The 20,515-nt window shown below is 39.6% G+C and overlaps 8 protein-coding genes across 13 annotated transcripts in view; 5 read left to right on the forward strand and 3 right to left on the reverse strand.

Moving 5' to 3' along the window:
- The window catches only part of LOC104754898 (50S ribosomal protein L4, chloroplastic-like), a 2,368-nt gene extending 1,218 nt beyond the window's left edge, over positions 1-1,150 (forward strand). The window contains exons 2-3 of one of the 3 annotated variants that reach the window (XM_010477185.2): positions 36-680; positions 820-1,150. In XM_010477185.2, the coding sequence (XP_010475487.1) occupies positions 36-680; positions 820-836 (662 nt within the window). In that variant the 3' untranslated portion in view covers positions 837-1,150. Of the gene's footprint in view, positions 681-813 lie in introns of all 3 variants that reach the window. The other 2 variants (XM_010477184.2, XM_019239496.1) reach the window with 2 other exon arrangements.
- Positions 1,662-4,395, forward strand: LOC104754899. Its single transcript, XM_019239284.1, has 4 exons — positions 1,662-2,853; positions 2,972-3,702; positions 3,818-4,186; positions 4,270-4,395. Exons 1-4 carry the CDS (start codon positions 1,710-1,712, stop codon positions 4,369-4,371), a joined length of 2,346 nt encoding a protein of 781 aa, XP_019094829.1. The 5' UTR covers positions 1,662-1,709; the 3' UTR covers positions 4,372-4,395.
- On the forward strand, positions 5,847-7,901 carry LOC104754901 (sugar transport protein 2). Its single transcript, XM_010477188.1, has 4 exons — positions 5,847-6,049; positions 6,143-6,462; positions 6,605-7,231; positions 7,320-7,901. The coding sequence occupies exons 1-4, from the start codon at positions 5,920-5,922 to the stop codon at positions 7,734-7,736; spliced, it is 1,494 nt and encodes a 497-aa protein (XP_010475490.1). The 5' UTR covers positions 5,847-5,919; the 3' UTR covers positions 7,737-7,901.
- Positions 8,328-10,806, reverse strand: LOC104754902 (serine/arginine-rich splicing factor SR45a). 4 transcript variants are annotated; one of them, XM_010477190.2, is made up of 7 exons: positions 10,700-10,806; positions 10,196-10,296; positions 9,993-10,101; positions 9,725-9,874; positions 9,301-9,364; positions 8,818-9,217; positions 8,328-8,729 (listed from the first exon to the last, which is right to left on the reverse strand). In XM_010477190.2, the coding sequence occupies exons 2-7, from the start codon at positions 10,294-10,296 to the stop codon at positions 8,561-8,563; spliced, it is 993 nt and encodes a 330-aa protein (XP_010475492.1). In that variant the 5' UTR covers positions 10,700-10,806; the 3' UTR covers positions 8,328-8,560. The 4 variants fall into 4 exon arrangements, 2 of the variants coding, with proteins under 2 accessions (XP_010475492.1, XP_010475491.1); XM_010477189.2 differs by having other exon boundaries at positions 8,328-8,735; XR_762167.2 differs by lacking the exon at positions 8,328-8,729 and adding an exon at positions 9,516-9,596 and having other exon boundaries at positions 9,098-9,217.
- Positions 11,077-13,556, reverse strand: LOC104754903 (zinc finger CCCH domain-containing protein 4). Its single transcript, XM_010477192.2, has 4 exons — positions 13,357-13,556; positions 12,798-13,067; positions 12,411-12,634; positions 11,077-12,073 (listed from the first exon to the last, which is right to left on the reverse strand). Exons 1-4 carry the CDS (start codon positions 13,459-13,461, stop codon positions 11,218-11,220), a joined length of 1,455 nt encoding a protein of 484 aa, XP_010475494.1. The 5' UTR covers positions 13,462-13,556; the 3' UTR covers positions 11,077-11,217.
- On the forward strand, positions 13,775-15,144 carry LOC104754904 (proliferating cellular nuclear antigen 1). The gene is made up of 4 exons (XM_010477193.2): positions 13,775-14,156; positions 14,296-14,448; positions 14,545-14,642; positions 14,749-15,144. The coding sequence occupies exons 1-4, from the start codon at positions 13,838-13,840 to the stop codon at positions 14,968-14,970; spliced, it is 792 nt and encodes a 263-aa protein (XP_010475495.1). The 5' UTR covers positions 13,775-13,837; the 3' UTR covers positions 14,971-15,144.
- Positions 15,205-19,422, reverse strand: LOC104754905 (neutral ceramidase). Its single transcript, XM_010477194.1, has 11 exons — positions 19,230-19,422; positions 18,497-18,844; positions 18,207-18,415; positions 17,805-18,146; positions 17,453-17,717; positions 17,081-17,351; positions 16,865-16,990; positions 16,720-16,783; positions 16,155-16,324; positions 15,771-16,065; positions 15,205-15,666 (listed from the first exon to the last, which is right to left on the reverse strand). Exons 2-11 carry the CDS (start codon positions 18,823-18,825, stop codon positions 15,407-15,409), a joined length of 2,331 nt encoding a protein of 776 aa, XP_010475496.1. The 5' UTR covers positions 18,826-18,844; positions 19,230-19,422; the 3' UTR covers positions 15,205-15,406.
- LOC104754906 (17.8 kDa class I heat shock protein) lies at positions 19,613-20,488 on the forward strand. Its single transcript, XM_010477195.2, has one exon. It carries the CDS (start codon positions 19,816-19,818, stop codon positions 20,293-20,295), a length of 480 nt encoding a protein of 159 aa, XP_010475497.1. The 5' UTR covers positions 19,613-19,815; the 3' UTR covers positions 20,296-20,488.

The raw sequence follows: 20,515 nt of genomic DNA on the forward strand, positions 1-20,515 counted from the left end.
CCAGCTAGCGACTCTACCAATCATCTCATTCGAAGGAGAGAAGGTTGGAGAGACGTATCTCGACCTCAAAACGGCGCCGGATTACACCGCGCGTTCCGTTGTTCACAGAGCCATCGTGACGGACCTGCAGAACAAGCGGCGAGGTACTGCTTCGACGCTGACTCGAGGTGAAGTTCGAGGTGGTGGGATTAAACCTTACTCGCAGAAGAAAACTGGTAACGCGAGGCGTGGATCTCAGAGAACTCCGTTACGTCCAGGTGGAGGTGTGGTGTTTGGGCCGAGACCTAAGGATTGGTCGATTAAAATCAACAGGAAGGAGAAGAAGCTGGCGATATCGACGGCGATTTCGAGTGCGGCTTCGGCGGAAGGTGGTGCGATTGTGGTGGAGGAGTTTGGGGAGAAGTTTGAGAAGCCCAAGACGAAAGATTTCTTAGCTGCGATGAAGAGGTGGGGATTGGATCCCAAGGAGAAAGCTATGTTTTTGATGATTGATGTCGATGAGAATGTGGCTAAATCGAGTAGGAACATTGGAACTTTGAGGATGTTGACGCCCAGGACGTTGAATCTGTTTGATATTTTGAATTGTGATAAGCTTGTGTTGACCCCTGCGGCGGTTGAGTTCTTGAATGCGAGGTACGGTGTTGATGCGTTGGAAGAGGAAGATGAAGATGACACTGAAGGTTAGTGTTCTTGAAAGGAACTGTCTTTTGTCGTAATTTGATGTTTCTGCTTGATCGTTGTTGTCTGGTTTCATTGCTTGAAGTAAGTAGAAATTTGATGTGTTAATATGGAAACGTTATTGGTGTTATGAAGGGTCAGAGGAAGCTGAAGAATGAGTAGCTCCGTAGATCCAGATTGCTTCAAGTTGTGGCTTATGGCTTATGAGATTAATCTTCAGTACATGTTCTTGATGAGGTCTTCTCTTTCCTTTTTGTTTAACAACGAGAGATAAAATGTGCATTTTGTTTTAGAGTTTTTAATCTCTTCTTTGTCACACTCCAACCCTCTATGATCATGAGTCGACCAAACTATCTAAAAGACCTCTAGAATGAAAGAGGCATCTCTCTCATTGATTCAAGTGAGTTGGTTTTATTGTTCTCGAGCCAAAACCGAGAAAGATGAATTTAACAATGCTCATATATTTTGTTTATATCGTAAAGATTAAGAAATGTTGATTGTTAGTGTATCAATTTAAGATTGAAAAACAAAGACTACTGTCCTAAAGTTAACAAGAAATAGCGGCTACTATAAGCTGGACACCCATAAGGTTTTGAAATTGTAACGAGTAGTGAAGGTATGCAAAACACTCTTTATCTCAGTAGTCCAATTAGGTCGCAGTGAGCCAGTGACACAGGCACAGCGTTGAGTCTTATATTGTGGGCTTATGAATATGGCTCAATGTTAAAATGGTGGTCAAAAGTATAAGAGAACAAGATCTTTGGACATATCAAAACTGAAAAACCAACAAACCAAACAAAAACAATAACAAAAATAATAATAAAAAAAAAAGACCTCCAAAAATCTAACGGTTATGGTTTCAAATGTAAGCTTGACCTCTCTCTTTATCGATCAATTTTTGCTTCTTTCTATTTTTTCTTTTCCTTTTCAACCAGTTTGATTCTCTTGGGAATTAAAAAACAAAACCGCTTTGGATTGTTTATCTCACAATGGTTCTGAGAATTTAGTGCTGTTTTTTTTTAAAAAAAAAAATGGGAATTGATGCGAAAGATGTCGGAACTCTGTTCTGGAAAATTCTCATATTTTCCACGAACACCATTTATACATACGTAACGAAATACCCCTTTGTTTCTTTTGTTTCTGCTGTTATCTTCCTCTTATACATTTTCCTTCCTCGTCTTTTCTATTTCATGCTTTACTCTTCTCCATTGATCGCCTGCTCTGCATTTTACCTTCGAAACCATCCAAGTTTCAAGCTTTTGAATTTCAATGCGGATGATGATGACTTATCCTCCTCTAATTCCCAAAAGAGATCATCTGAGGAAGAAACAAGGAAGGCTGACTTAAAGCACCAACGTAGTGTTCGACGCAACGCCAGAAGAAAAGTTGAAGAGGTTGGCAAAGATTGGGACTCTTCTCAGGCTAGCGAGGATGAGAGAGACAAAGTCATTTTAACAACTCTCTACGGAGAAATCCCCAAACTCGAGAAACTCAAGAAAGACAGAGCATTTCTTGTGTCCGAAGATTTCTCCTTTGAGTCTAGCCTTGACGAAGAATGTCCTTCAGCCACGGGTGACGTCTCCGTTGTGGATCCATCCGAGAGGTTAACGAGCGGTGGAGGTGAAACCGAGGTAGAGTGTTCGTCATCATCAGGAGATGATGAAGAGGAAACTAGCCGTGAAGACAAAAAAGTTGTAGCTTGGACAGAGGATGATCAAAAGAATTTGATGGAATTGGGAAACTCTGAGATGGAACGTAACAAGAGGTTAGAGCATTTGATTACAAGAAGAAGAATGAGGAGAGTAGTCAAAGTTGCCGCTGAGGGAAGAAGCCTAATGGATATGGAAGTTCCTTCGATCTGTGTTGGACGAAACTATTTCGGTTTGGATCAAGAAAACTACATGATTGATGGGCTTCAAATGCCTGAATCTGCACCTTCTGTGTTATTATTACCAACAAAAAACCCCTTTGATCTTCCTTATGATCCACAAGAGGAGAAGCCTAACCTCTCAGGGGATAGTTTTCAGCAAGAGTTTGCAGCCAACCCTAATGATATCTTCTTCTGCCGCCATGAAAGCTTTTGCCGCAGAGTCTTCCCATTGGAAAATCAGCTTGACTCGAAATGGGAGCCGTGGAGAAACAAAGCAGTTGATGGTTGGCCTAGAACACAACAAGGTACATTCTTTCCCATCTTTTTGCTGATAGGCAAAGAACTTTGGATCTGTACGGTTGTAGTTATTACCTTTATAGATTAGGAATGATTCGTTACAGTTTTTGATTTATGATCATGTAGGTAGCAATGATGGATTGATTGGGGAGAAGCATTCTCTAGTGAAAGGAAAAGATCTAACAATAGCAGAAGCAAATGAGATGGGATCAGAACACAGCACAGAGATCATTATGAGTGATTCAAGCTCATTGCTTTCTCCTGGAGAGAGGGAAATGGATTCTGACGTCTCAAACCAAGCAGACTCTTCTGTTACATCCGGGAAACGAAATGGTGATCTTCTTCGTGTTGAAAACCCTCTAGTTGGTTTAGTGCCAAGAAACACTGGTTCGCTTTCGAGCTCCTTAGCAGCGGAAAGGCAAAGATACATGGAGCATTTTGGTTACAGGTCAAGAAAAGGTCGCAAGTTATCCGTGGAATCTGATCTCCAAGTTGAGTTTTCTGAAATCGGATCACCTCCCACTACAGTCGATGGGAATAATTCTTCTGATGAGGAGAAGTCACTCTTTGTTAACGAATCAGAAACCGGAAAGGAGATTAGTGGTGAGGAAATTGAGGTGATACAGAAGAAGAGCATTGTAGATAGAACAGCAGAATCTCAACTGTTACCTATGGAGAAAGTTGATCAAGATTTTAATGAAACAAGTTCTCCTAAAAATCATGTAGCCAAAAAATTTGAGGGTCTGTCTGATGGTACAAATGTCAATGGAAGATCTGAGGATTCAGAGAGAGGATTGCATATATCTGAAGAGGCCATAGTTCCTCACATCAGTGAAGTTATATCGAAACTAGAGGAGGTTATATAGTTCTTGTTCTTGTCAAGTTTTATGGAACATGATTGCTTTTTCAATGTGTTTTCTCAAAATGTTAAATTTGAATTTATTTCTTGCAACGTTTTGACAGGAATCACAGGAACTTCTCCAAAACTCAAATGATGAGATGAAGATAAGTAACGACTCTGGTGAGCCTGAACCCTCTGAGAGAAGAATTAATCAAGAATCCGAAGAGCATATTGAGGGAGGCCAATCAACACAAGAGATGATGCAAGAACTTGTTGAACCTCAAGTTTCAGTTGTAACTAATGTCACATCATCAGACGAATCTGCTACTTCCCCAAGATCAGTGTTACCAGACATGGTGTTACCTTTAGAACAGACTTATACTCTTACTTCTGAGAGCTTGGAACATACATCAGATATTCAACCGGAACCTGTAATTCCATATTCGGAATCTCCTCAGAATCAATCAAGTGGTGATATAGTAACAGTTTTAGAAACAGAGGTTAGTTTCAATGGCTTTTCTGTGAACTTGAACTGAAATGTACTTTTTACAGAAAGATGAAGTGTGTTTTTTCTTTTAAACAGGGACAATCTGAAGCAAGAAGTGAGGAGGAAGCTACTGGAGTAGAATCTTCTTCAGATGCAGTTGTCTCTAACACTCAACAAACTCAGGCGTCTGCAGTATAGAAAGTATAAGTTTCCTAGCTAAATTTCAGATTTACTGTTTTGGAATTTGATATAGTTTGGTCATCAGTTTGTTTGTTGATATTTAATATAATTTGTTTTTTTTTTTTTGTCTTTTAAAAAGTTTAATTTATATCTGTTAACGATTGGCTATTTGTCTTTAAATTTTAACTTTTAGTAAATTACTGTCTTTAGTTAAAAATAGATAGATAAGAAGATAACGTTGTCAACAAGAAGGGTTAGTTTTATCCCGATTATGAAGCTCTATATAAATACTTCTTTTATTTAATATTTCAATTATAGCATTACCCAATCAATTTTTACTATGATTGATTGACTGTTTTTCTTGTTTTGTTTTTATCGTCACTTGGTTTTTTTTTTTTTAAATAATTATTTATAGTTTTTCATGGATTCATTTTTTTCTCCAATAACGATGTGTAAATTTTATCCATGCCGGCCGGAAAACTTGTGGATAAAAGAAATGATACATAATCTATTTCCTGATAACTTGTTTAATAGACTATTGTGTAAATTAGACAGAACTCAAGATGTCACATATCTATATGTTAGTTTATGAATGTCTCAATTTCCATATATATATCATGAGATAATTTATACTTGTAATTACAAGTCACATATTCAAAGTTGGACGTCATAACTATATATCCACAAGTTACCCCATAATCGAGAAACTGAAGAATCCACTATGATACTCTATACCAATTAGATAGAGAAAAGAAGAAAATGTTTTTTAGAAACAGTATTAAGCTTTCTTACGATTATATAGGTGTAAATAAATATTTTATTTTTTTCACACATTAATCTCTGTTTTGTTTAACATCTAGATAATTTTTTGTCATGTTTTGAATTCTATCCAATACTGTTTCATTTGATCTCTTACAGAACACTTATCTTCTTTGGATATATCTTTTCAACAATTTTTTTCTTCTTAATATTGCTGTGAATTTTAGTAATCCTTCCCTCTATTCTGGTTATAAGATTATGCAAGTGTTATACTATGTAATTATAATTGAAACAAAATATGCAATAATACTACGGTGGATGTGTATGATCATAATTAAGAAGTAATTGCTTCTTGTACAGATTGTGTATGATTTGGTTATTATTACGTGGAATATTTTATACGTCATTTATCTTTTACCTAAAATAAAAAGATAATTTTATTTCTTTATTCCGTTATTGATTGATTTCATTTAAAGATGGATCTAAGATTTAATCAGAAAAAGATGGTCAAGAATTCTTATTATTTTACTTAATTAAAATGATAATATCAGTAATTAATTATTATAAGTAATTATCTACATTTTCCTTTTAGATAAAACTGGACCGAGTCAGTCGAAAAATCCGATAAAAAGATTCAGTTGCAAAATCATAGTTTATCCAAAAACCCTACCCACTCGTCTATAAAAGAAACGCATCTCCGGTAGACACATTTGAGTTTTATCTACGTTCCTTAATTCACATTGTTAGATTATTAAAAGAAAGAGAGCTTTACAGAGAGGGAAAGAGTTTATATTAGCAGTAGTAACAATGGCTGTTGGTTCGATGAATATCGAAGAAGGCACTGTTTACCCTGCAAAGATAACTTTTCAAGTCTGTCTTTGCTGTCTGATTGCTGCTGTTGGTGGTCTCATGTTTGGTTACGACATCGGAATCTCAGGTTTCTTTTTCTCTTCTTTTGTTTTTTATATTTTAAGGGTTGTAGTGATGATCAGTTTATTTAACTAATTAATTAATAATAATGGTTTTGCAGGAGGTGTGACGAGTATGGACACATTCTTGATAGATTTTTTCCCACACGTGTACGAGAAGAAACACAGAGTACACGAGAACAACTACTGCAAATTCGATGACCAGCTTTTGCAGTTGTTCACTTCTTCTCTCTACTTGGCTGGGATCTTTGCTAGTCTTGTTGCTTCCTATTTCTCCAGGGCTTTCGGAAGAAAACCAACCATCATCCTCGCCTCCATCTTCTTCCTTACCGGTGCCATCCTCAACTTGTCTGCCCAAAACCTTGGCATGTTGATCGGTGGTCGTATTCTTCTCGGTTGTGGTATTGGTTTCGGTAATCAGGTAATCCATTATCACACTATATATCCATCTTTCCTCTGTTTTATTTTATCTAGGGTTTCCTCTGTTTTTTTAGGGTTTTTGCTCTGTTTTTTATGCCTTTACATCAGCATCAAACATTGATTGAAACCAATGCTTTTTGCAGACGGTTCCATTGTTCATTTCAGAGATTGCTCCACCGAGATTCAGAGGAGGACTAAGCGTCATGTTCCAGTTTCTCATTACCGTCGGAATCTTAGCAGCAAGTTTCGTGAACTACCTCACTTCCACGTTGAAGAACGGGTGGAGATATTCTCTCGGTGGTGCTGCTGTCCCTGCTTTAATCCTCTTGGTAGGATCCTTCTTTATCCACGAGACACCAGCTAGCCTCATCGAGCGTGGTAAAGATGATAAAGGCAAGGAAGTCCTGAGGAAGATCAGAGGCGTTGAAGACATTGAGCTCGAGCTTAATGAGATCAAACGCGCCACAGAGGTTGCAGCAAAAGTGAAAAGCCCTTTTAAGGAGCTCTTCTCCAAGCGCGAGAACAGACCCCCATTGGTGTGTGGAACGCTGCTTCAGTTCTTTCAACAGTTCACCGGAATCAACGTGGTTATGTTCTACGCTCCAGTCTTGTTCCAGACGATGGGTAGTGGTAACAACGCTTCTCTCATCTCTACCGTTGTCACCAACGGTGTGAACGCAGCCGCTACCATTTTATCGATCGCCTTGGTTGATAACGCTGGTAGGAGATGTCTTTTAATGGAAGGAGCCCTCCAGATGACCATTACACAGGTTAATTTCTTTTTTATATACCTTGCTTGTGTCACACGACATGATGCACAACATATTCTTAATTTACTTTATGATATTCTTTCTCCAGATGACAATTGGAGGCATTCTCTTATCCCACTTGAAGCTCGTTAGTTCTATTACGGGTCATGCCGTGCCACTGATTGTATTGATCCTCATCTGCGTATATGTATCTGGTTTTGCGTGGTCATGGGGACCATTAGGATGGCTAGTTCCCTCTGAGATCTATCCTCTTGAGGTGAGAAATGCAGGTTACTTCTGTGCAGTGGCGATGAACATGGTCTGCACTTTCATCATCGGTCAGTTCTTCTTGTCAGCTCTCTGCAGACTCAGATCTTTCTTGTTCTTCTTCTTCGGAGCAATGAACATTATTATGGGACTATTTGTGGTCTTCTTTCTCCCCGAGACCAGGGGTGTTCCTATTGAGGAAATGGCCGAGAGGCGTTGGAAGACGCACCCGCGTTGGAAGAAATATTTCAAAGACTAAATTTGTTCCTTTTTTTTTTTGCCGTAGTTATTAATAATTCGAACATTTTCCAGACTTTTTTACCTAGAGTTTGCCTTCTAGTTTTTAATTTTCTTTCCATACTTTCTCTGCTAATTTTAATAATTTGTAGTTCACACTGTTTAGATAAGTCGAAAATGTTCATTGGATAAGTAACTCTTCAATAATAAAGAAAAGTAACTTATTCAGATTTTTTTTTTATCTTTGTTTCGAGTTTTTTTTATTTTAACTTTTAAAATTTCAATGAATATGCACAATGTAGTTTGGGGATTGAATTGTTCTTGTTCAACAATAATTTTGAACTTCAGCATTTAAGATCCCTAATAAAGTGGCGACAAATCATCACTAAAGAAATTTGAGTGTATCATAAGTCTACTATATCCAGTACAAAAACATAAATCATATATTCATATCAATTTTAGTTTTTTTTTTTTAATGATAAAAATCAATTTTAGTTCTTACGTTTTTACATAAAATATGGAAGAAATTTAGAGAATACTTCAACATACTTGAAATTTCTGAAAACATTTAAATATATTATTTATCAGTTACACAGAAGAAATTTCTTTAACCTTTAGGGATCAATAAGTCAGACTTTTTGGAAATTTATTAAGGTGACTGACTCAATCAGGCTAAGAAACGGTGCCATGTAACTCATGATACATATTCTAACATCAAAACCAAACCAACACAACATACGGACTCTATTCTGACATCATTCCCAAATCTAGGTAAATCCAAATTATTTACTACAACATCAAAAGTGAATTGAGTGATTGATGTCAACAACAAGTAAGCAGAGAGTGTTATGGGCTGACGGATCTGGAGGTGCTTGACCTTGCACTCCTCGAATGGCTCATTGAAGATTGACTGTCGCGCCTGCGAGACTTACTTCTGCTCCCTTTCCTTCTCTTCTTCGGGGATAAGCTCCGTGATTTGCTTCTCCTCAGAGGGCTAACGCTGCTCGACACTGACCTGTACCTGATTTCATTTGTATGTTCCGTTACTTACTACATTACTAAGCAGTTCTAGCTAATCTGTTTCTATTGACCTAACGCCATACCTTCTGTAGTGACGACTTTCAGGTGAGTAGGACCTGTCTCTCCCTCGGTAGTAAGGCGAAAAAGACCGGTCTCTTCCCCTCCAGTAGGGTGAGTATGATCTGTCACGTGCTCTGTATCGTGGCGAGTACGACCTGGACCTGGACCTGGACCTCTCCCTCCGCCTGTAGTAGGGTGAGTATGATCTGTCGCGTCTCCTGTAGTAGCGATCATCAGGTGATGGAGATCTGGAACGAGAGTAAGATCTGCCTCGCCTATAGTAAGGTGAGTACGAAGGTGATCTTTCTCTCAGCCGATAGCTTGGAGAAAAAGATCTGCTCCGATCAGATGAGTAGCTTCGACTTCGACTACGAGAGCAGCTAACAGACCTGCCGTGAGAGTAGCTAGGAGACCTATGGCGTCCTGCAAAACACACCATGTAAGGGAAAATCGGGAAACCCACCAAGGAATTGTAATAAAACCAGTGTACATGACGTCATATATACCTCGAGTGGTTCTCAGCCCCAAGTACTTTCCAGGAGTTGGAGTACGTCCTCTACCACGTCTTGCCTGAACATAAAACCAGAGATATCATAGAACTGTCAGAAATCTAACAATGAACTAGGATGGCGACAAGAGAAAAATAAGATTTTAACGTTGAAGCCACTGAAGGATGGTATATAAAGTTAATCAAGAAAGAGAGGAATGCAGGGAACACAACCCAATCGAGTTTGAACTGTTGCAGCGTTTGCTATTTGGTGAAGCACGGCTGCTACAAACAGCAGACCTGCTGCCACAGAAACTTGAAAGTGGAAACAAGCAAACAATTTAAATGAGAAGAAAAAAATACTCATATTATTTCAAAATTTTCCAGATCGGAGTTATGGTTCTACTACTTATATACCAGAGGCTAGTAATCAGTTTATTTACCTTCTCAACTTTAATGACGCGGCCCAGGAGAACAGAGTGATCTAAATATCTGATGCAGCGGTTGGCATCACCAACAGTTTCCAACGAGATAAAACCAAAACCGCGAGATTCTCTAGTCCATGGGTCCAGGACAAGGTGAACATCAGTTACCTAGAAATAGTAAATTTAGCTCACAAAAGGTTAAAACATTAAAAACGTCTACAGCTTATGCACTAGTGAGCTACAAAAGATATTTAAAAAAATTCCAGAAATCAACATAACATCCAACCTTTCCTTCTTTAGAGAAATGATCCTCGAGATCTCTTTCAGTTACCCGGTGAGACAATCCAGTTACATATAAACTGTTACCAGGATTCTCAGCATCGCTTGAGATACTCCTAATTGAAAAAAAAAAAGTCAGATATAAGCGCTCATTCAAAAGCAGCAAACCAGAAACTCATGAAGATTCAGAACTAAGGAAAGGAAAAGTACCTCGACCGGCTTCTAGACAAGGACCTTGAGACAGACCTTCCACGATGCTTGTCATAAGGCGATACTGAAGGAGAGTATCTTGACCTTCTTGAGTAAGACATCTAAAAGAAACAAGAACATATTAAACGATTAAGATTCTTAGTTTTATATTGTCTTAATTTTATATAAACATGGTTAATCGAACCCCCAAATCTACAAAGGACGATCCAAATTTACATACGACATAATTATCTTATCCCTGAGTAGCTTATTTCAAAATTAACAATACCTTCAACCTCCAAACCAACTTCCACATCATTCTCAATCAGATGATAAATGCTTACATCTATCTATATATATTCCATACAGATCTAGAATCAAGCTAAAACACATCGAAATTCATAGCAACAATTCAGATCTAACAACACCTAACAGACAATTCAAAAACAAGTCTGCAACACGTTCAAACGGCTTTAAATCGGCAAAAATATGATGATAAAAATCGATCAAACAGAGAATACTCACATCGTTATACCCCGACGAACGTTTCTCCTAATGCAAATTGGATGTTCCAGAACTCTCTGCACCTGACCGGAACGAAAATGAATTTCACGATTCCGTATTGAGTTGGGAAAGATGAATATATTATATAGGGAGAGGATTTAGAAGAAGCTTCGGGAGAATCGGACGCGATGGAATTTATTTAACTCGATCACATATTCCTTTTGGTGTCCGGCCCAGCTTTATAAGAGTTTTCCTATCACAGAAGGCCCAATGGACTTGATGAGCCGGACATTGCTTGCTGTCTGATTCATCCAAATTTCTGGTTCATATATCAAAATTATATTTTATGAAATTAAACATAATCAGTTGGTCTCTATATAAATGATAAACCTTTCATGAAGAAGCGATACGGGAATCAATATATTTCAAAAGTTGAAAACTAAAGAAGCAGCAGAAAATGATTCATACAGAGTACAAAATCCTTCCGAGCGATAACGGGAAAACTTGCAGTACAGTACATTTTAAACAAGAATTCTTCTCTATTCAGACGAACCAGTTGCAGTAGAAGCAGCAGCAGGAGGTTGTTGGGAGGATCCTGCAGGTGCTCCTGCAGACCCAGCAGGTGCAGAATCAGGTGATGGAGCAGAGACCGCGGCTGGAGATGGTGCAGGTCTTGATCCAGGACCAGGTTGCTCTGGGTACGGGTAAGCTGCTGGAGGCGGGGCATAGTGCTGCATAGGACCAGGGTGATGATGATGGTTAGGAGAATACTGCTGCTGGTAAGGCGGTGGCATATATCCATATGGTGCTGGTGGGTATGACTGGTGTGGAGGCATCATGTAAGAAGAAGATGAAGCTCCGCTGTTGTCAGTGGTGCTTGAACCACCAGCCTCTTGATTTGAAATGACTGCACCCATTCTCTGTGGGTCCATTGATGGGTAGTAAGGTTTGTCTTGGTTAGCTTGTGGTGGGTGCATATAGTACTGCTGCATTGGTGGGGGCTGATTGTGCTGCTGAGATATAACTGCTCGAGGTAGTAAACCACTATGAGCCACACTGCCCTGTTGGTTGGAACCATCTTGCTCAGGTCTGGGTCTTCCCCATGTGAGTTTTAGCCTCTGACCGTTGACGACTAGCCTGTTGGCGAGCTCTTGTGCAGCCTTCTCTGCACCTTCACGGGATGTGTATGTGACAAATGCACAGGCTTTGTCAGCCAAGATTCTGATAGATTCGATTTCACCATAGGCGTAGAATTGGTCCCGTATGTCTTGCTCCAGGATTCTTGAGTTCAGTCCACCGACGTAAAGCGTTTTGATGCTTTCATCATCTGGTGATTCCAAAGTGCCCATCTCACCGGCTTTTCCAAGTAACTTCATAGCAACTGGATCATTAACACTGCACAATGTATACAAAGAAGATGAGAAACAGTTCAAACCAACCGTTTAACATGCATAAATGTACAAGTACTGATACATGATTAAGGGAAGAATAAAAGGAAAAGACCCTATATAACGAGACAACATGAGAGCCAACATAACATAGTTCAGCACAGAATTGAAGATAACAATTCACATGTCAGTGGCTTTCAAACACCGAGTATATAAACTGATCAAGCAGAAAATAGTACCATGGCAGAAACAAACAAAATTTCACCAACTCCATTAGGGTAGATAATGAAATAAGCATTTGAGAAGGCAACAAAGCATCAATCATACAGAAGAAAATAGCATACCCATAATAACGGTCTTTAATGTTTTGCTGGGATAGCTCTCCTGTTTCTGGCATCTCATGCCGGTATGGACACTCGGCACCTCTTGTACACTCACCCCTGATGAAGAAACTACAAACATGTGCTCTATTCCTTTTATAGTACGGCGTTGTTCTTTGAAGCTTTAAAATAGTATCATTAGGCCGCATCTTCCCGAATGAGGATTCATAATCCAGTCCAGCTCTAGTCTACATAAAAACAAAAATCAAATACACTGAGATAAGCCACCATGAGAAAATTAGACTTAGTCATCAATCATTCATTATAACCTAATCAAATTCCAAAACCAACTAATGCTGAAATATAATCCTTTATTTAAAAAAAGGGCAAAGGATTGGAACATGGTCATACCTTCCTGTCGTGCTCTTCAGCAAAGTACTCTCTGTTGACATCACTTTTAGGGATAGAGTCATGAGTACTAATGTTGAGTGCTGTGTCCCTGACCTGAACTGGAAGACCATACTCAAGATCCAGAAGACAAACTTGGCACACATTTTTCAGCTTGCAACAAGTCTGACAAATTTCAGTCTTCTTGTATCTAGCATCACGGCCAGGTCTCCACCTAAACACCGTGAAAGGTCGCGTACATATCTTGCATTCCTTATCGTAATTCGCTTTAGTCTACATACCAAAACACAACACTTCAGTCAGCAATTGCATCTCAAACCTAACTTGCAGCTGAAAGCTATGAGAATCGGCATTTTGAGCTATAAAAAGACGATTTTGGATCGACGATTTGTGACCTACCTAAACCCTAAAAACCTAAATTACTAAGCTAACCACTCCAAACACACAGAAAACATCAACGAGCAAGAAGATGAGATCCGAAAAAGACGATTAAGGAGCCATTGAAACAAAACAAGTGACAGGCAAATCCATTAGATTGGAATCGAACGAGGTAGGAAATTACCATTCGCACGTAGGGGTTGTCACCGAGACAAGATTCGCAGATGATTGGGAAATCGGAGCGCTCCCATCCATCGGCTTCATGATCTCTCAGTATCCTGTGAGCCATTCTCTCTTCCTCTGATTCGATTTCTCGCGATATCGAATCTCGAACACGAACGAAGGTGACGACGGGGACGGGATGGATTTTATTAACTAGGGCAAAGTCGGTTTTAGATTTGTGTGTTTTATCTTTGAAATATTACAATATAACCCCGAAACTTTCACTAAAATTCGAAATTGACTTTTCGTTTTTAATAGCACAAATCAATCCACTAATTCATTGAGGCACTAACGCGTTGGCGGGAACTAAAAATCATTGAAGGGCTAAATCCCGCCAAAATAAAATAAAATTGGAACTCCTTTAAGACGTGTGTGTCTGTCTGTGTGCCAATCTTGTTTACCAAAAAAAAAATCTGCAAAACCTAACAAACGACGAGCGAGAGATGTTGGAGCTACGACTTGTTCAGGGCTCACTGTTGAAGAAGGTTCTGGAATCGATCAAGGATCTGGTGAACGATGCCAACTTCGACTGCTCCACCACTGGTTTCTCGCTCCAAGCTATGGATTCGAGCCACGTCGCGCTCGTGTCTCTCTTGCTGAGATCTGAAGGCTTCGAGCACTACAGGTGCGACAGGAATCTCTCCATGGGGATGAACCTCGGCAACATGTCGAAGATGCTCAAATGTGCTGGAAATGATGATATCATCACTATCAAGGCTGATGACGGCGGCGACACTGTCACCTTCATGTTCGAGAGCCCTAGTAAGCTTTCTTCTGATTTCATGTGTACGCTATTGTGGAATGATTGATGTCAGTTCTCTTAGGGGTTGTAGTATAGTAGTCTTGCTAGTTAATTGAAGATCTCTTTTTGAAACTTGGTCATGTGTTGGATGATTTACAGCGCAAGACAAGATTGCAGATTTTGAGATGAAGCTGATGGATATTGACAGTGAACATCTCGGAATCCCTGAGGCCGAGTACCACTCAATTGTGAGGATGCCGTCGAGTGAGTTTTCCAGGATTTGCAAAGATCTCAGTAGCATTGGTGATACAGGTACATTGTGTTATATGTACTGGATTGTTTCTATTGTGAATCTGAGTTGGTTTTTTGGAGTCTTAGCAGAGACTTGACTTGATGTTATTGTTGCAGTTGTGATCTCTGTGACTAAAGAAGGGGTTAAGTTTTCCACTGCTGGTGACATTGGAACCGCTAACATTGTGCTCAGGCAGAACACAACTGTTGACAAGGTATTGACTTGGCTAGCTCTAAACTATGAAAACAGTTGACAAATCATCTATGGCTGTTTCATTGGAGCAAGACATTGAATTGAGGTTTTTCTTTTGTGTATTGCAGCCAGAAGATGCCATTGTGATAGAGATGAACGAGCCAGTGTCGCTCTCATTTGCCCTGAGGTACATGAACTCCTTCACAAAGGCAACTCCATTGTCGGACACAGTGACAATCAGCTTATCGTCTGAGTTGCCAGTTGTTGTGGAGTATAAGGTTGCTGAGATGGGTTACATTCGTTACTACTTGGCTCCTAAGATTGAAGAAGAAGAAGACACTAATGCCTAAGATCCCTTACTTACCACAACTTCTCTTCCATCCTTAGATGTGCAAGATTCGTTGATGATGCTGATGTTTTTTTTTCGTGAGATTCCATTGTATGCCCTCTAGAATCAGTTGTTTTCTTGACTTATTATGTTTTATGATAACAGAGTTCAGCAAGATTAGTTATCTTTGAAATTATAACGATTCATCAACAAATCAACTCCACTTTGCAAGATAATTTATACACTAACACAACCATTATTGCGTATACCTGTATACCTCTAATGTCTGTGAACATTTACATGAAAAGGTATATTGGAGTCCATTACTCAACATCAGTTCTTTGACACCATTTCTACACTCTGACTACATTTGTGTGGTACATATTAGTGCACAAGACAGTGCATCAGGTAAACCTAGTATAATACAAGTTGACTGCATCTACTTTGGTTTTACTTGTTTATGTTACAACGAAAGCACTAGAAGAGCCTGTGAAATGGTGGACTGACCCGAAGAGCTTCTTTGCAGCACCAAAATGGGTGATCCTGTAAACCCCTGGTGATGCAGACTCTGGGATTCTCCATTCCACAGTGGCATGACTCCGGGAGCTCAGCTTTTTAGGCCTTGACCACTTGAACCTCAGACATAGATCATCGTCGTCATAAACTGGGGTCCAAGTCTTGTCCTTCTGCTCTAGTCTCTCCACCAGAGCAAACGTCCCTGCCATGAACATAGTATCACTTGTTAGATTTCAAAGTCACTCACTTTGAAATCTCTATGACTAAGAAGCAGACACAAGCATAAGCAATTTTGGCTGATGATACCTTCTGTCAGTAGATCGTTTCTAGGGCAAGCTGACCGGAATACAACAGTCACCTGGTCGTTTCCCCTCTTCAAAGACAGGTTTTTGGGAACATCCGAGATTACATCCCCAAAACTGTCTCCGTCAGGAGTTGTGTCCATCATGACTGGTGTGAGGAAGCTCAATTGCTTGTCAAGGAGATCCGGCGGTTGAGGACCCTGTTCAACAGGCATATCAAGGACGAGAGATTTGGAGAGTTTTTTGAACTCTTGAATGTAGCCACTGAGGGTGTGTGGGCCATACAGTGTAGATGCGCCCTAAAGAGTGCAACCATTGCATCAGATACAGATTAAGAGAAACATGAAGGAGCTGTTTGTTCTACAGTATCAGTGTGATAAGCTATTACCTCATATCTTTGCACTTGGTACTCCTCAAAGGTAGTCACATACTGCGAGTAACCATTAGCCAATCCAGCTATCACGACGTGAATCTCACCACTCAATTCTTTATTACCACTGCTTTTAAGCTGTGTCTTCACTGCATCACGGAGACGCCTTCCAGCCATAGTTGTAAATTCTGACAAGAAAGATAGACAGTAATATTAATCATCGCATCATTAGTCATTATTATGAAGTGTGACAATCTGAAGATTTTCCACTACCTCCAGGAACGCTGAGAATGAAAAGTTGTCCAATACGTAGAATTTGCAATGAAAGAATTGACGGCTGNCACTTGGTACTCCTCAAAGGTAGTCACATACTGCGAGTAACCATTAGCCAATCCAGCTATCACGACGTGAATCTCACCACTCAGTTCTTTATTACCACTGCTTTTAAGCTGTGTCTTCACTGCATCACGGAGACGCCTTCCAGCCATAGTTGTAAATTCTGAACAAGAAAGATAGACAGGAATTAAAATATCGCATCATTAGTCATATTATGAAGTGTGACAATCTGAAGATTCTCCACTACCTCCAGGAACGCTGAGAATGAAAAGTTGTCCAATACGTAGAATTTGCAATGAAAGAATTGACGGCTGGAATCAATGACAAATTAGAGTAGAGTATTATAACCGCAAACAAGACTCATGGATGTTCAAATTTTTTTAACTACTTACAGCCCAGTCATATGGCTTTTTCATTTCTCCAGTGTCAAGCAAGACTGGTTTTGGGTAATGACAATCGCTTTGTTTCTTGTCCGGTTTTTTAAGAACGTTTCTCACCAATCTCCAGAAAGGGTTCCCCTGATTTATCCAAACGGTAGACTTGAGAAATGAATAGCATGGAGGCAATATTTATCTATTGGATGATACAATATAACTTTGACTAAATACCTTATCATCTCCTTGTGTAAAATCAAATGCTCCTGGTCCATCTGTGGTTCCGGCAGCAAAAGCGAATCCCATTGCCGCAGGACAAGTTTTTACAACTTCTGAAATCCCATCTTTTTTAAGAAGTGTCACATTGAGCTGTGAAAAGTCAACATAAATATGGCGGTAATCAACCTTCCCTTGTAGCTGTTCAGATGCTTTGCTGAAAAGATCCAAAGCCGTCTTGAATTGTCTCTCACCAATTATACGTGTACTCTCAAATTCATCAGGATAGCTGCAATGATAAAGCAAAACAGGTCAAGAGAGTATCCCTTTAAAAAATTTGTGCTATCTAATCTTGTAAGATGACAAAAAAAAATAAAGACAGGTGAATACCCTGGTCCACGCCCATAGCACATCTCATTTCTCCCACCACATGTACTGTGATTGAAATCACAAGGAAGACCAGTGTCTAGGCAAAAGGCTCCAAGCACATTTGGGCTAACATCACCACAGTTCGTTTGACAGAAAGCTGAAACAAAACCAGGCATGTCCGCCTTCCTCAGAGCACTCCTCACCCGCCTTGCAGAACTTGAAATTCTAGTTGCAGGCCTACCAGGTTGTGACTCAAAGAAAGATGCAAGCTCTAGCAACTCGTCATCTGCATCACATCAAACAAATTGAACATTATATTGTGTTCCAGCTTTAGACACACAATGTTGTTGTTAGAAAGGTGTTGTAAACTTACGGCTGTCCTGATTCTCGATTATGCTTGAAACTCTTCTAGGTATCTCATCTGAAATAAATTCTTCCGAGTAGGATCTTTCAGCAGTGTTCTGTTCAAACCAGTCCTCCATAAGTCGTGCTGCAGTGCCCTTGTTGTCCCCACTGATCAAAGAGTTTGTACGACTCATGGAAGTTCCATGGGTAGCAAACCAGTTGAAACTACCTACTGAACCCCATTGATCATCCACAAACTTTAGGAGAGTCATTTCTTTATCAACATCATACTTGTGTTTACTTCTTTCTTCTGAAGGGTTATTAAGATATGCACTTGGACTGCGGTTAACACCAGCATCCAAGAGTTCACCTGTAAGTTAAGTTTAATTAGCTTATGAGAATAGCAGTTCCGAAGGATGTCAGTTCTTACCATTATTGATGAAAACTGATCCAGGACGAAGATTTTCATGAGCTTGTATGATACTGTTCTCAATTCCATCAACAAGGGCATCAAATGACTGACGAACAAATCCAAGAGATGTAACAATATACACCACATACTGAAGATACCCCCCTGGACCAGCATGGGTGTGAATACCACTGATGCCAACATTCTTTTCTGTATATAAGTCCCCATATCTACAGAAGAGAGTTTATAAGCTACTATGATCTTATTAAAAGGCTATTCAATCTAGGAAAAAGATTAGGTGGCAACATTACCTTGCCTTGAGTCTCTCGATGACTTTAAGTTTAACAATTTGTGAAGCCATACAGGCGTCAAGGTTAACAAAGACAACACGGTTCCCTTGAGGCTCAGAGACAATGAAAGTCCTAGCTCGGAGCCTGAAGTGAATACCAGATGCTACTTGCTCCATGTTAGCATAACCCATCATATTAACATCAGCAGCAGGGCCAGTAATGTCATAGCTTCCCAGTCCAATCAGATATTCAGAGTTAGAGTAAACTACTCCGCTGGTGAGCAGAAATAGCAAACACGTGCTCCATAATCTAATTAAAGATAGCTCCATCATCATAGTGAAGTTTCTCATCACCTTCACATTTACCTTCCTATGTCATAAAAATCACCGTTATTGACATATATAATACTAAATCTTTTGGCAAAAGCAAAACTCAAAAATCATTTCATCTTTCTACACAAAACAAATTGCATCAACTGAAATCCGAAGATCCAGTTCGTCTAATACACGTAATTATTATTCTTCATTCGGAAACTGAATAAAGTAAGTAACCAGCATCTTTCCTAAAGTTACTTAACAAAAAGCCACAGAACATAACTTTTTCCCCTAATCTCTTACAAACAAAAGAAAGAAAAAAAAAAACAGAAAGCTGAAGATAACCATGGAGGATCAGGGAGATGATGTAAGTATCTTAACAACAACATGCAATCGGTCAAGAACTAAACAACAGAAGAGAAAACTAACTAATCGCTAACCTGATCTCTCAATACGGGATTCGTCTTAAACAAATCGGAAAGATAAGTCTGATCGATGTGAGAGGAAGAAGAAAGGACTATGAAAGAGAGTGAGAAGCGAAGGAGAGAAGAAGAGTCTGAGAGTAGAAGCAAAGAAACGGAATTGGTGGGAGAGAATGTTGATGATGAATTTTTTCTCTTTCTCTATTTAGTTCGTCAAAGATGATGACGACGTTGACTTTATTAAATAAACGTGCAGCCAAATCCAATCTCAGTTTTTTTTTGGGCCAAAACTTGAATAAGGCTTTTTATTTGGGCTTAAATACACAAGTCCATTATGGCCCAGAAAAGACGAAAAGAGTCGTACTTGAAAAATCGAAAGGCATCTAGAATTTTCAGGATTATTCCGTTTGCCAATTTCCCTCATCGTTTTGGTGTGAAGTTCTAGAAGCTCGATCTGGAGATTTCTAAGTCGCAACCATAAATACATCACTCGACTCATCCCGTCTACTCAGAAATCGAAATCGAATTCGTCAATAATCAAATATTATTCAGCATTCAAAACATCATCTTCTTCAACTTTCGAAATCATCATCAATCGAGAAGAATGTCGCTAATTCCAAGCTTTTTCGGCAACAACAGGCGAAACAACAGCATCTTCGATCCATTCTCACTCGACGTTTGGGATCCATTCAAGGACCTGCAATTGCAATTCCCCTCTTCTTCTCTCTCGGGAGAAACATCTGCGGTTGTGAACGCACGTGTGGACTGGAGAGAGACGCCCGAGGCGCACGTGTTCAAGGCGGACCTGCCTGGGATGAAGAAAGAGGAGGTTAAAGTTGAGATAGAGGACGACAGTGTGCTCAAGATCAGCGGAGAGAGACACGTTGAGAAAGAGGAGAAGCAGGACACGTGGCATCGCGTTGAGAGGTCTAGCGGACAATTCTCGAGGAAGTTTAGGCTGCCGGAGAATGTGAAGATGGATCAAGTCAAGGCCAACATGGAGAACGGTGTTCTGACTGTGACTGTGCCTAAGGTTGAGACTCAGAAGAAGGCACCAGTTAAGTCTATTGACATCTCTGGCTAAAGCCAATTTAGCTTTTATATATACTCTCTGTTTCATACTCATGTGAGTGTTTTCTGGGTCTTTGAGTCTTCTTTGTGTGGTGTGTGTGTCTTTCTGATTGTGGTTCTTCGTTTAAATATTTCTGGCTATCTATGTTGTCTTGTGGTGATGATGTATTATGGTAATTATTAATGCTAATAATTAAAGTCTCTCAGGTTGATTTAACAAAAATTATACTATG

The sequence above is a fragment of the Camelina sativa genome, chromosome 17 (genome assembly GCF_000633955.1).
Source record: "Camelina sativa cultivar DH55 chromosome 17, Cs, whole genome shotgun sequence".
Taxonomy (NCBI): Eukaryota; Viridiplantae; Streptophyta; class Magnoliopsida; order Brassicales; family Brassicaceae; genus Camelina; species Camelina sativa.